Source organism: Chiloscyllium punctatum, chromosome 20 (assembly GCF_047496795.1).
Source record: "Chiloscyllium punctatum isolate Juve2018m chromosome 20, sChiPun1.3, whole genome shotgun sequence".
In the NCBI taxonomy this organism is placed as follows: domain Eukaryota; kingdom Metazoa; phylum Chordata; class Chondrichthyes; order Orectolobiformes; family Hemiscylliidae; genus Chiloscyllium; species Chiloscyllium punctatum.
Genome location: NC_092758.1, coordinates 12,306,675 through 12,321,151, shown reverse-complemented (window position 1 = coordinate 12,321,151; position 14,477 = coordinate 12,306,675). Strand labels below are relative to the sequence as shown.

The 14,477-nt window shown below is 43.9% G+C and overlaps 1 protein-coding gene across 1 annotated transcript in view; it reads right to left on the bottom strand.

The window, feature by feature from the left end:
* The window catches only part of LOC140491888 (calcium/calmodulin-dependent protein kinase type II subunit alpha), a 247,906-nt gene that overhangs the window by 36,637 nt on the left and 196,792 nt on the right, over positions 1 to 14,477 (bottom strand). Inside the window, exons 11-12 of the mRNA XM_072590323.1 lie at positions 13,446 to 13,529; positions 3,270 to 3,312 (exon numbers count right to left, since the gene is read on the bottom strand). Of these exons, the coding sequence (XP_072446424.1) occupies positions 3,270 to 3,312; positions 13,446 to 13,529 (127 nt within the window). The remainder of the gene's footprint in view (positions 1 to 3,269; positions 3,313 to 13,445; positions 13,530 to 14,477) is intronic.

Below are 14,477 nucleotides of genomic sequence, written 5' to 3'. Positions count from 1 at the left end.
ATGAGAAGAATCTTTTGGAATAATCATGTATCATAAAGCTGGTCCTTTTTTACTAAAAGCTGTTCCTTTCCTCAAGGATACTGTGTGTTTGGTTTTTTTCAGAGGGGTCATAAACTGGCCGGGCTCCAAAATGGCTGGGTTTGGTGCCGAGATGAAAGGCCTCTTTGTTTATATGTAAACAGATGAGTCTTTAGGCCAAAGCTTTGATGTTTTTAGAAGTAACCTGTATAAGTCAAGGGGACGTAGCCAGCTCGTTAGTCAAGCAGTTCCATCCAGAGCTAGTTAGGGAGTTCAGCTGTGTAGTTATGTGGAAACAGGCTGCTGGATTCTCTCTCCTTCTGTCCTTCTAACTTCGACCTGTAAGCCTTTGTTTCATTTTACTGTGTTTAAGAGGTTTGCTTATTAGGACTGTTGTGTATATTCAGAACAGCATAATTAAGTCTAGTTTGGATAGACTGAGTTCTGTAGGGATTCTTTATCCTGTTCTTTGTGTTTCGTTGTGTAATTTTGTGAATAAATTTTTGTCTATGTTAAAACCTGGTAGGCAACCTAGCCAAACTGTACACTTACTGAAATAAACTGCAACATTATGGTCTGGGCTGCCCATTTAAAAATATTTTGAGTGGTCTGGCCTAGTCCATAACACATGATACAATTTATTGCTTGCTAGCAACAGGGAGGCACAGTGGCTCAGTGGTTAGCACTACTGCCTCACAGCGCCAGGGACCCAGGTTTGATTCCTGCCTCGAGCAACTGTGTGGAGTTTGCACATTCTCCCTGTGCGAGTTTCCTCCAGGTGCTCCGGTTTCCTCCCACAATCCAGGTCAGGTGAATTGGCCATGCTAAATTGCCCACAGTGTTAGGTGCATTAGTCAGAGGTAAATATAAGATAGGGGAATGGATCTGGGTTGGTTACTCTTTACAGGGTCGGTGTGGACTTGTTGGGCCAAAGGCCTGTTTCCATACTGTAGGGAATCTAAATTAGTTACTCGTTACAGTGACATGATCAATCATCCATGATGGACATCGTTATAGAGAGTTTGATGATGACCAGATGTTGGATTGCTAGATATTCTGTCTGTAAATCCACGTGACATCACTATACTGGGTAGACTTTACAGCACACTTCAGTATTAATCCTTTCATACAAATCCATGTTAATATTGGAGTAGGTGCACATGGAAAAGCTTGTTTTTGAAAAGTGATGAGTTGACTGACTTCTTTAAAAAGGCACTGGACCGATGTACTGGTGGAGGATGGAGCAGGAGATTGTGAGGTTCAGAACAAATTAATTTGGTCAAATAATCAATTGGATACAATAGGTTTACATGTCATGGAGATCAGGTTTGATCTTCTAGCAAGTGCAGTACACCAAGGTTCCATAGTTCAGAATGAATGACCATCCTAATTTCACCTTTCATGGTCAGGGAACACTTTTCCCAAAAGGTCTCTTGAAAAATTAAAAGGGTGGGTTGCGTCTATCATAGGAGAGAATATACATGGGTTGCTGGAGCAGATTGAATGCTGGGTGGGCGTCTATGACAGACAAACTTACAAACAAATGGACAAGGAACTGGAGTAGGCCATTCAGGCCCTGAAAACTACTTCAATGTGGACATGACTGATCTGACTGTAACCTCAAATCCACATTTCATCCGATTAACAATCCATCCCATTTCCCGACAGGAATCTACACACCTCTGCCTTCAAAATATTCAAAGACTCTGCTTCTCCCACCTTTTCGGAAAAAAGGATTCTTCAGACTCAAGAATCTCTGAGAGAAAACATTTTGCTTTATCTCTGTTTAGATGGATGATCTCTTATTTTATAAGTAGTGACCCCTCGTTCTACATTCTCCTGTAAATGAAAACATTGTCTCCACACCTACCCTGTCGGGATACCTCAGGATCTTACACAGGCTTCTCCCAGTATCTGAAATTAAAGCTTTCCTATGAAACCTTTTGTCAGCCAAAATTTAATAAATCAAAGTGGCGTAAATTCTTTTTGAAAGAGCGAAAATCCTCTTCGGATTTCTATCGGTTAACGAAAACAGTTATTAAAGTGGGTCTTTAGTAAAAGCGTAGTGGTGTAAAGCGAACTTTCAAAAAGCAGGGGATACTTGTACCTTTCAAACAAGAAATTTACTCCCTTTTAAGAAGATGCAGGATAGGTTGAGGATGTGGTTAGGAAAGCTTACAGGATTCTGAGCTTTATGAACAGGGGTGTCAAGTATAAAACCACAGAAGTTATGATAAACCTGTTCAAAACCCTGGGTTGGCCCCAGTTGGAATATTGCATCCAGTTATGGATGGTGTACTTCAGGGACGATGAGATACATCTTCAGAGATACTGCAGAAGATATTAACAAGAATTGCTCCAGGCTTGAGGGATTTGAGCTCCATGGATGAAATGGAGGAACAGAGACTTTTCTCCTTGGAGAAGACAAGATTGAGAGGAGATTTTATACAGATGGGCAAATCACTGTTTTATTGCCTATTTGTGAGATGCAGACATCTCTGACTGGGCTAGCATTTATTGCCCAATCCTAATTGCCACTGATTGAGGGCCATTTTAGAGGTTAGTTCAGAGTCAACCACATTGATGGGAGTCTGTGATGAAGGCCAGATCAGAAATGGATGTTAGGATTTTTCTCTCTGAAGTACAGTAGTAAATCAGATGGGTTTTTAAGACAATGGTTTTATGGTCATCGTTAGGCTATCTTAAGTTCAGGTTTTGCTTTGACCAAATTCATATTTCACATCTGCCACAGTAGGATTTGAACTCAAGGCCCACAAAGCATCAGTCTGGGAAGCTTGGTTACAAATTCAGGGACAGACCCTACTCCCTACCAGACCATGAAGAGCATGGAGAGAATAGGTAGGGAGGAGCATATCTCACTGGTGGAAGGATCAAGAACCAAATGGCAGGCATTTAAGGAAACTGGGAAAATAGGATTAGAGACATGAGAAAAATGTCTTTACACAGCGAGTGATTCGGGTTTGGAAAGCATTGACTGAGAAAGTGGTCGAGACAGATTGATTCAGGGCATCTCCCACATCCAGAGTGCGCTGCCATTTTGAAAAGTATGTGGAGAAGTCTGCACTCTGCAAAAATTTGACCCTATGTTCCTGATCTAAGCTGTGGGGTTTATGAGAGAAATGAATTATAAGCAATGAGGTGGTTGCATTACAAGTGATTTTACACATTGTCAGGGCAACTTGACATGTAGACAATATGGCTGCTTCAGAAAGTAATGGAAAGTTCCTTACCTGAGAAGTTTCGTGTGGCCAACATTGTAGTGAGAATTGCCCCCTGGAAATGAAGGGAAAAATGAGCTGTGAGAGTAGGTTATTTGGACAGTGCTGTAGTTTACTATCATGTTCGAACTCCAAGTGAAATGGATCCATAAGTGTTTCTGCATTAACGATCTCTAACACAATTAAGCAGGTTATATGTGCAGGCTCACTCCGACAAATGAGTAATCATTGTTTTTCTAATTTGACAGGTTCTCTGATCAACACTTGAATAAAAGCAAAGTGGAAATTGAGACAAACACAGACTCGAAATATTAACTCAGCTTTCTCTCTCCACTGATGTTGTCAGATCTGCTGAGTTTCTCCAGCATTCTCTGTGCTTGTCTCTGGACAACACAAACCAGCTTCATCACTCAGACACCCCACTCCTTGCAGAATTGCTAAGCCTTTCGAAACTAAACTCGATTCCATTTCCTTATTTGGTCATTATTGATTCCTGGTACATCCTTCACCTCCTTTCCAATCTTGCTGGCGTTTAGAGGAAAGCGTAAGTTTCCAGGAGGTGGAAGTTGTTGGCATGATCAGCATTTATTGACCATCCCACGTTTGTCACTTCAGAAGATGGTGGTGTGCTGCCTTCATTAATTCCTGAAGTGTGTGGTGTGTAGGGACATCCGCAGTGCTGTTCATAAAGGAATCCAGGATTTTGACCCACTGACACCAGTATGGCAATATATTTCCAAGTCAGGATGGTGAGTGTCTCAGAGGGAGGTCTTGCAGGTGGTGGTATTCCCATGTGTCTGCTGATGTTGTCCTTCCATTAGGACATTCATGCTTGGGGGTTTGCCAACTTTTGCCAAGTTTTATAGGTGCACCATTCTGTCTGGATGTATCACTACCTGGTATGGCAACTGTACCATTCAAGATTAGCGACAACTCCAGAAAGTGGTGAACTTGGCCCAGACAATCACAAAGGCCAACCTCCCATCTATAGAATTCATCTACCAGGCCCACTGTCAAGGAAAGGCCGCCAGCATTCTCAAAGATCCATCCCACCCTGGCAATGTTTTTCTACAACCTCTACCATCGGGGAGAAGGTACAGAAGCCTGAACACACGCACCAGCCGGTTTCAAAAGTTTCTACCCTACTGTTGTTAGAATACTGAATGGACTCACAAACTCTTAACATTCGCCTGTACCAGTGTTTTTGTTTTTGCCACTGTTTACCTATTATTTACTATCTATGCTACTTAACTCTGTGATCTGCCTGTATTGCTCACAAGACAAAGCTTTTCACTGTGCCTCGGTACATGTGATTACATTTAGATTAGATTAGATTACTTACAGTGTGGAAACAGGCCCTTTGGCCCAAGTCCACACCGACCCGCCGAAGCACAACCCACCCATACCCCTACATTTACCCCTTACCTAACACTACGGGCAATTTAGCATGGTCAATTCACCTGACCTGCACATCTTTGTGACTATGGGAGGAAACCGGAGCACCCGGAGGAAACCCACACAGACACGGGGAGGATGTGCAAACTCCACTCAGTCAGTCACCTGAGGCGGGAATTGAACCCGGGTCTCTGGCGCTGTGGGGCAGCAGTGCTCACCACTGAGCCACCATGCCACTTGTGACAATAAATTCAATTCAATTCAACTGGAAGGTGCTGTTGAAGGGGAGCCGCTGCAGGGCATCATGTAGAGAGTGCACAGTGCTCCAACAATGTGTTCAGGAATGCAGGGGTAGAATTGTGGGTGTGGTACCAATCAAGTGGGCTGCTTTGTCCTTGATGGTGTCAAGATTCTAGAGTATTGTTGGAGCTGCACTTAGCTGGGCAAGTTATGATTATTTTATCCCATTCCTGGTCCATGCTGTTAACCTCAATGTTTCAGAGCTTCAGTTGAAAGAAAACCTCGTCATTTACATTGCATTATTAATTCAATATTCACCTTGAAATGAGCTCCGTCATGATAAATAAATGCAGCTTTAAATTCCTAAAGACTGTGCTCTATGATGCAATTTATAATTGTTTTTGATGGTAACTCCAAGTTAAAAAAAATGTAACTTCATTATTTATGAAAGGGGAGAGAGAAAGCAGGAAATTATATACCTGTTTGTATAACATTGGCTGAGGGGCCAAATGATTGCAAACTGTAATTAAGGACAGAGTGACTGAGCACTCAGAGACATTTGAGCTCACCAGAGAGATGCAACAGGTATTTCGGGAGGGTACATCATGACTGACAAACTTAATTTAATTTTTTGAGGAATTTTGATTGGTTAGGCAATAAAAGATGGACAGAAGGGAAATGGGTTTGCACTCAAACATAGAAACTAGGAGAAGGAGTAGGCCATTCAGCCCTTCAAGCCTACTCCACCATTCAATATGACTATGGCGGATCATTATATATTCTACATTCATATCAAAATCATTAATGCACATGACAAACAGCAAGGTTCCAGCACCAATCCCTGTGTACACCGCTGGTCACAGGCCTCCAATCACTAAAACAACCCTCCCCCAATTATCCTCTGCCTCCTGTTTGCCAGCCAGTTTTACATCCAGTTTGCCAACTTGCCTTGGATTCCATGGGATCTTCCCTTTTGGACCAGCCTTCCATGTGGGACCTTGTCAACTGCCTTACTGATGTCTATGCAAACCATATCAACTGTACTGCCCTCATCAGTATATTTAGTTAATGCAGTCCCCTGTTTCCACTTTTCCCCATACCCTTTGAAGCCTATAGACCCAAGAATTGTATCTTACTCCTTCTTCAAAAAAATTCAAAATTTTGGCCTCAGCTGCTTTCGGTGGCAGAGAACTTCTCAGACTCACCACCACCTGGGTGAAAACATTTCTCCTCATCACAGCCTTACACAGAACTCTCCATTCATCGGGAATATCTTTTTTTCATATGCCCTGTTAGAATGATAAAGATTCCTATGTGATATCTCCTCATTCTTCAACATATCAGTGAATCCAGTCCTAACCAATCCAGTCTCTCTTCTGACATCAGTCCTCCCCTCCTGGGAATCAGGATGATAAAACCTGATGCACTCCCTCCCTCAGCAGAACATTCTTCCTCCGATAAGGAGACTAAAGCTGCACATATTGCACATGTAGTTCCCTTGTTCAAGGCAGGCAGCAAAGATAGGCCAGGTCATTATAGACCAGTTCATTTGATGTCAACAGTTGGTGAATTATTGGAAAATTCGGAGAGACGGGACTAATCAATACTCGGAGAGGTGGGTATCGATCAGAGATAGTCAGCATAGATCTATTAGAGGGAGATCCTGTCTGACTAATTTAATTGAGTTTTTTCAAAACATGACGAACTATATTGACGAGGGTAATGCAGTTGACATGGTTTGCATGGACTTCTGTAAGGAAAGTCAACGTTTCGGGCAAAAACACTTCATCAGGAAATGTTTTTTTTTGATGAAGGGCTTTTGCCCAAAACATTGATTTTCCTGCTCCTTGGATGCTGCCTGACCTGCTGTGCTTTTCCAGCAACACTCTAATCATGACTCTAACCTCCAGCATCTGCAGTCCCCACTTCCATCTGGACTTCAGTAAGGCCTTTGACAAGATTTCACATGGAAGGCTGGTCCAAAAGGGAAGATCCCATGGGATCCAAGGCAAGTTGACAAACTGGATGTAAAATTGGCTGACAAATAAGAGGCAGAGGTGATTGGGAGCGGGGGGAGGGTTGTTTTGTGACTGGAAGACTTTGACCAGCAGTGTACCACAGAGATTGGTGCTGGGGTCTTAGCTGTTGGTCATGTACATTAACAACTTGGATGTGAATGTTGAAGGTATAATTAATAAGCTTGGACATGACGTGAAATTTGATGCTGTTATTGATACTGAGAAGGATGGTTAGAGTCTGATATTGATCAGCTGATAAATTGAGCAGAATAACAACAGATAGAAATGAGTCCTGATAAATGTGAAGTGGTGCATTTTGGGAGGTTTAGTAAGAGAAGGAAATAAACAATGAATGGCAGATCCCTAGGGAGTACTGACAAACAAAGACACCTTGCTGTACAAGTCCATAGATCCCTGAAGGTGTCAGCACATGTAGATAGGGTGAGGAAGAGACACTTGCCTTCATTAGTTGGGACACAGAATATAGGAGCAAGGACAACTCTATAAAACATTAGTTAGGCTGCAAATGGAACACTGTACAGTTCTGGTCACCACACTATCAGAAGGATGTGATTGCACTGGAGAGGGTGCAGAGGAAATCCATCAGGATGTTGCCTGGGATAGAAAGTCTCAGTTATGAGGAGAGTCTGGATAGGCTGGGTTTGGTTTCTCTGGAGCAGAAGCAGCTGAGGGGGAATCTGAGGTTTACAAAATTATTTGACGCATGGACAGAACAGATGATGAGAATCTTTTCCCCATGATAGGAAAGTCTATGCCGGGGCCTTAAGTTTAAGATGAGTAAGTGGTTTAAAGGGAATCTGGCGAAAAACATTTTCATGTCGATAAATGGAATGTGCAGCTGCCTGAGAGGGTGGTGAAGGCATGTACTATCGCAAAATTTAAGAACACTCTCAATAAGTACTTAAAATGCCAGATGCAGGTAAATGGAATTAGTATGTTTTAGTGCTTGTTGGTTGTCATAGTAACGATGGGCCAAAGAGCCTGTTTCTATGCTGTATGACTGCATGACAATAGACCAGGTGTGGTCTCAGGTGAAGAAATTTCTCCTTATCTCAGTCCGAAATGGCTTAACCTGTGTCCTGAGGCTGTGACCTCTGGTTCCAGACTTCCCATCTTTGGGAACACCAAACTGGATGGAAGTGGCTACATTATGAATGATCTGGGCAACACGACAGATAGCTAGATATCCGAGATTTCCAACGGCAAGACGGTAAGTGGCACTCATAGAATGTCGGGAGGATGAAATTACAAAGAGATGTTGATTGAGCAAGGGGGAGAATGGTGGACGATCCAACATTCATCAATTCGTCTACAAAATGGTGACATCTGAGTACTTCTGTAAAATGTGGAAAGCTACAGACAGGGAAGGTGGACAGAAGGTTAATTGAGATCATTAAAATGTAATGGTTAGGTACAAAATATAAATGAAAAGACTACTGGAATATTAGGCTTTGTGACAGGAGAACTGGTATACAAAGTCTTGGTTGGACCACACCTGGTATACTATGTACAGTTCTGGATGGTGCACCTTGGAATATTAGCCTTGGAGAGGATGTAACACAATTTCTCAGCATCCCAGGACTCAGAATTAAATTGAGGAGAAAGTGAATAAACTGCACTTGTACTCCTTGAATATAGGAGGTGGTTTGTGGATTTCAGGATTTTAGAGGAATTGCTAAGTTAAACAGGGAGGAGTGTTTTCTATTGGTGATGGAGAGTCGGGAATGGTGGTTGGGGAAGATAATCTGAAGCAAGGGCAGATAATCCTAGAACCCAAGCCAGACTGGTCAGGAGAGAAGTTAGGAAACATTTACTCATGTAAAGGACAGTGGCATTATGGAAAGATCTCACACACACAAAAAAAAACTTAATCTAGAGCTTTAAATTTGGGATTGATACATATTTCCTTGCCAAAGCCATGGAGCCAAAGGAGGCAGGTAACTAGAATACATAGTGATCTAATGGAATGGGAGAAGGGGCTAGAGGGACCGAATGGCCTCATGTACTGAATGTCCCCAGTTTTCCAAACTTTTCTGTATGTTGGGGGTGTCTAAATCTATCAGAAAGTGAAGAGGTGAAAGGGCAGGAGAGGTGAAGAGTCATCTTCTGTGCTTGGTGCTAATCTGGCTTCTCCTCCTGTTATATGGTACTGAAACTGGAGGAGGCCATTCAGCCTCTCGATCCTATTCCAACATTCCATTGCCTTGTGGCTGATCTGTAGCTTGTTTCCATTTACTGCCCTTGGCTCCATATCTTTTACCCGAGTGTTCATCTATTCATCCCATTCTTAAACATTTTGAATGGTTCCTTGGTCCATAGAACGTTTGGAGGGAGTTCCAGGTTTCCACCATCACTTCCTAACATCACCCCTGAAATGCCGGAGCTCTAATTTTAAAGAATTATTCTTAACACTTCCAACAAAGATAATCTCTCTCTACCAAAGCAAATCCTTTTATACAATTGTAATTATGTCGACTAAGTCACTTGACAGTCTGCTAAACTCAAGAGAATACAAGATGTAGCTTTAATTCATAATTTTCCCATTTATATGCCAGGGATATTGTGACAATTCCATGTGGACTTGCCCTCCACTGTCTCTTGCCTGTGCATACAAGAAGCCACTGTGACTAGATCCATCCTGAGAAATTTCTAACCCCATGAAATCCAACCAAAATTCATTCATGTTAATGAATGCCAAACACTGTGGAAGCTTGACATATTAATTAAACACAGGGAGTGCTGGAGAAACGCAGCAGGTCTGGCAGCAGCTGTGGAGGGAGAACATAGAACATAGAACATTACAGCGCAGTACAGGCTCTTCGGCCCTCAATGTTGCGCCGCCCTGTCATACCAATCTGAAGCCCATCCCACCTACACTATTCCATGTACATCCATATGCTTGTCCAATGATGACTTAAATGCACTTAAACTTGGCGAATCTACTACCGTTGCAGGCAAATCATTCTGTACCCTTACTACTCTCCGAGTAAAGAAACTACCTCTGACATCTGTCTTATACCTATCTCTCCTCACTTTAAAGTTGTGTCCCCTCGTGTTTGCCGTCCCCACACTTGGAAAAAGGCTCTCCCTGTCCACCCTATCTAACCCTCTGATTATCTTGTATGTCTCTATTAAGTCACCTCTGAACCTTCTTCTCTCTAATGAGAACAGCCTCAAGTCCCTCAGCCTTTCCTCGTAAGACCTTCCCTCCATACCAGGCAACATCCTAGTAAATCTCCTCTGCACCCTTTCCAAAGCTTCCACATCCTTCTTCTAATGCGGTGGCCAGGACTGTACACAATACTCCAAGTGTGGCCGTACCAGAGCTTTGTACAGCTGCAGCATAACCTCCTGCTTCCGGAACTCAATCCCTCTATTAATAAAGGCCAAAACACTGTATGCCTTCTTAACAACAAGAGAAACAGATTTAATGTTTTGAATCCAATGTGACTGCTCTCAAAGAGGATTCCTACTGGACTTGAAATGTTAACTCTGTTTCTCTCTCCACAGACCTGCTGAGTTAATCATAGAATTCCCAGTGTGGGCACAGGCCCTTCGGCCCAACCAGTCCACACCCACCCTCCGAAGAGTAACCCACCCAGACCCATTCCCCACTGACTAATGCACCTAGCCTACACATCCCTGAATGCTATGGGACAATTTAGCATGGCCAATTCACCTAACCTGCACATCTTTGGATTGTGGGAGGAAACCGGAAGAAACCCATGCAGACACGGGGAGGTCGTACAAACTCCACACAGTCACCCGAGGCTGGAATCAAAGTTGGGTTCTTGGTGCTGTGAGGCAGCAGTGCTAAGTACTGAACCATCGTGCTGCCATTTCTTCAGTATTTTACTCTCATGAGTCCTTTTTGGATATTCTTTTGTGCCACTGCAGTAGGCTTTAGCAATTTCAGGGGGATGTTTTGGAATGCAATGGGTTGCATCCCCTCTTTCTTATGCAGAAGCTCTGGGTTCAAGCCCCACCTTATGATGTGATGCCCAAGCCGGTGGAAGGTGACATCTTCTCGACACAATGGCAGGCAGTAAGAATGGGAGAGATTCTTGTTCATCTGTGTGATGGTCTCTCCCATCACGATTCTTAATTCCATGCTCCAACATGCATGTTTCCACAACAACTTGGTTTTCCTGAGTGAACTGTAAGGCACCAACACTGCACCAGAATCTCTCTGTTCTTCCACAGAATATACTCCTATGCTGTAGGAAAATAATCTGTTTTTCCCAGATCCAGTGCATGACCCTCCACTTAAACACATTGAGCTCTGTCATAGGTCTCTGTCCAAGGCCTCAAAGGAGTCTTCCACATCCATCAGAGACTTACTCGCAGTTTCACACAGATCATTTACTATATCCGTTTCTTCCAATGCAGTCTCCTCTACATTGGGGAGACAGGACGCCTACTTGCAGAGTGCTTCAGAGAACACCTTCAGGACAAACGCACCAAGCAACTCCACCGCCCTGTGGCCGAACACTTTAACTCCCTCTCCCATTCCGACAAAGGTATGCAGGTCCTGGGCCTCCTCCATCGCCAAACCCTTACCTCCCACTGCCTGGAGGAAGAAAGCCTCACCTTCTTGTTGTGACGCTCCAACCACACAGGATCAATGTGAATTTCACCAGTTTCCTCATTTCTCCTCCCCCACCTTATACCAGATCCAACCTTCCAGCTCAGCACTGCCCTCTTGACCTGTCCTACCCGTCCATCTTCCTTCCCACCTATCCGTTCCACCCTCCCCTCTGACCTATCACCTTCACTCCCACCTCCATCCACCTATCGTACTCTCAGCTACCATTCCCCCAGCCCCCTCCCCCTCCCCCTCCCATTTATCTCTCCATCCCTGAGGCTCTCAGCCTCATTCCTGATGACGGGCTTATACCCAAAATGTTGATTCTCCTGCTCCTTGGATGCTGCCTGATTGGCTGTACTTTTCCAGCACCACATTCTTGACTCTATCTGTCGTAGTTCGCTCTGTCACTGAGTTTTGCAATGTTTCTTTGCAGCTTCACTCCCTCACCCATGAACATTCAGGTGAAGGGCTTATGCCCAAAATGTTGACTCTCCTGCTCCTCGGATGTTGCCTGACCTGCTGTTCTTTTCCAGCGCCACACTTTTCAATTCTGATTTCCAGCATCTGCAGTCCTCACTTTCTCCTCGTACATTACAGTAATGCCTTCAAATGTGCATAACTAACTCTTCATTATTTAAATGGTGATGGTGAAAATCTAGAGGCCTCAGTACAGTTCCTTGGGAAATACCACTTTCAGAAAAATCGTATTCCCAAAATAGGAGCTTTGCTGGTAGGGTCAGACCTATAACTCAAGCTTCATTGTCCTTGAGAAGTCAACATTTTGAACCACTGCAGTCCATGTGTGAAAGGTTGACCATGAATGCCCTTAGGCAGGGAATACCAGGATTTTGACCCAGAAGTAACGGTGGAATATTTCCAAGTCAGGGTAATGAGTGGTTTAGAGAGAAACTTGCAGGTGGTGGTGTTCCCCTGTATATGCTGCCCTTGTCCTTCTTGGTCAGGCCTTCCCAAATTGTGGGCCAAATGTTGGGGTGGTGGATTCAGATGCAACAATAGCTGCTGGGGAGTTTTGATTGAATGTGAGGCGCCTTTGAGTCTCACAGGGACTGCTTTTGTAGGCTTGCGTCCCAGCCTTTTACTGAGAAACCATGTGAATTAAACAGCTTTCCCCCACCTCACTGTCAGAGCCATCAGGCCAGGCATTGAAACCTTTCCTCTATGTCCCCACTCTCTCACAGGTCTAGAGTCTCCTCAAACTTTGAGCACTGAAATGGGAACATGATGGGAAAGAGTTTGGGATACATTGTTCCTGGTGGTGGAGATCAAGGCTGTTTAGAGGGATTCTCTAGAAGGGGGTTTGACACAGTCTGCTGACCTAGCAACTTATCACCCCAGGCTACTGTAGTCTGGACATGGGTTCAAATCTCACCCTAGCATCTGGTGGAATTTAAATTTAATTATAAAATTTGGGATACAAAGCTAGCCTCAGTGACCATGAGGCTACTTATTTTTGTGAGAAAAACTTGTCTGCTTTATTTAGGGAAGAAAATCTGTCATCCTTCCCTGGTCTAATGTATACGTGCCTTCAGTCCCACATCAATGTAGCTGATTCTTAACTACCCTCTGAAACAAGTCACTCAGTTCGAGAATATTTGCGCTTGGGCATCAAACACTGCCCTTGCTCGTGATGCCACATTCCATGAACAAGTAAAGAAAACAAAATCAGAATGGTCGTTCATTCAACTTCAAGCCTTCTACTCCCCAACTAATTCCCAAAAAAAAGTTTCACAATACTCTTGTTGTAATATGGAGTTCTATGCATGATGTGGTTGGTTGACGTTTAACAGAACTTCCAAACTTCACAATCGCACTCCTCAAGAAATAAAGCCCAATGTTACAGGAGCTCTGGACTGTCAGGTACTCAGTTCACTCATTCAAGGGGATCGATTAATAAGATACACATACCTTGAGCTTCCTTCTTGCATTGAACTTCTTCAAGCAGTCCACTGTCTCTTGCCTGTGCATGCAAGAGGCCACTGTAGCACGATGCTGAGGGGGGAGAAAAAAATAAATTATTGTTTTAACAATGCAATAATGCAAAGTTTCCTCAAGCAAAAGACTTAACTGCCCAATAAGTGTGACAGGACAATAATACCATTTCTGAAAGAACAGCACTGCTAAAGTCTCGATGTTGGCTCAATGTACAGTTTCCTAGGCTTTCTCACAAAAGGTTGTGGGTTCAAGTCCAGTCTCAGATAGAGCGGCCTGATTTTTCTCCATAACTGAGAGCTTTATTAGAAGAGATTAGATTCCCTACAGTGTGGAAATAGGCCCTTTGGCCCAAGAAGTCCACACCAACCCTCCGAAGAGTAACCCACCCAGTCCCACTTCTCTCTGACTAATGCACCTAACACTATGGGCAATTTTAGCATGGCCAATTCACCTGACCTGCACATCTTTGGACTGTGGGAGGAAACCGGAGCACCCGGAGGAAATCCACACAGACACGGGGAGAAGGGCAACTGCTTGTGTGGAGTTTGCACAGAGGCTGGAATCGAACTTGGGACCCTGGTGCTGTGAGGCTGCAGTGCTAACTACTGAGCCACTGTGCCACCCCAATAGCTCTCGGTGTGAGGCAATTTCAGCATTTTCGACAGATTGGAGAAGCTTGGGCTGGTTTCCTCACAGGAGGAGATTTGACTGAGGTGTTAAAAGCTGGGAAGGAGTCTGGACAGAGCTGACAAGGACAAACCAATGTCATTGGCATAAAAGTCAAGAACCAGAGGCTACAGGATAAAGATAATTGGCAAAACAAACAAAAGGAAGCAATGGCAACGTGAGGAAAACTAATTGTTTAAAATTCTTTAGGATGAGGGAGGTACCGACGGAGTGAGGTGGAGGGAGATTCACTTGAGTGGGTAGGAGAGGGAGGTACCGATGGAGTGAGTTGGAGGGAGATTCACTCAGGTGGGTAGAAGGAGGGAGGCACCGATGGAG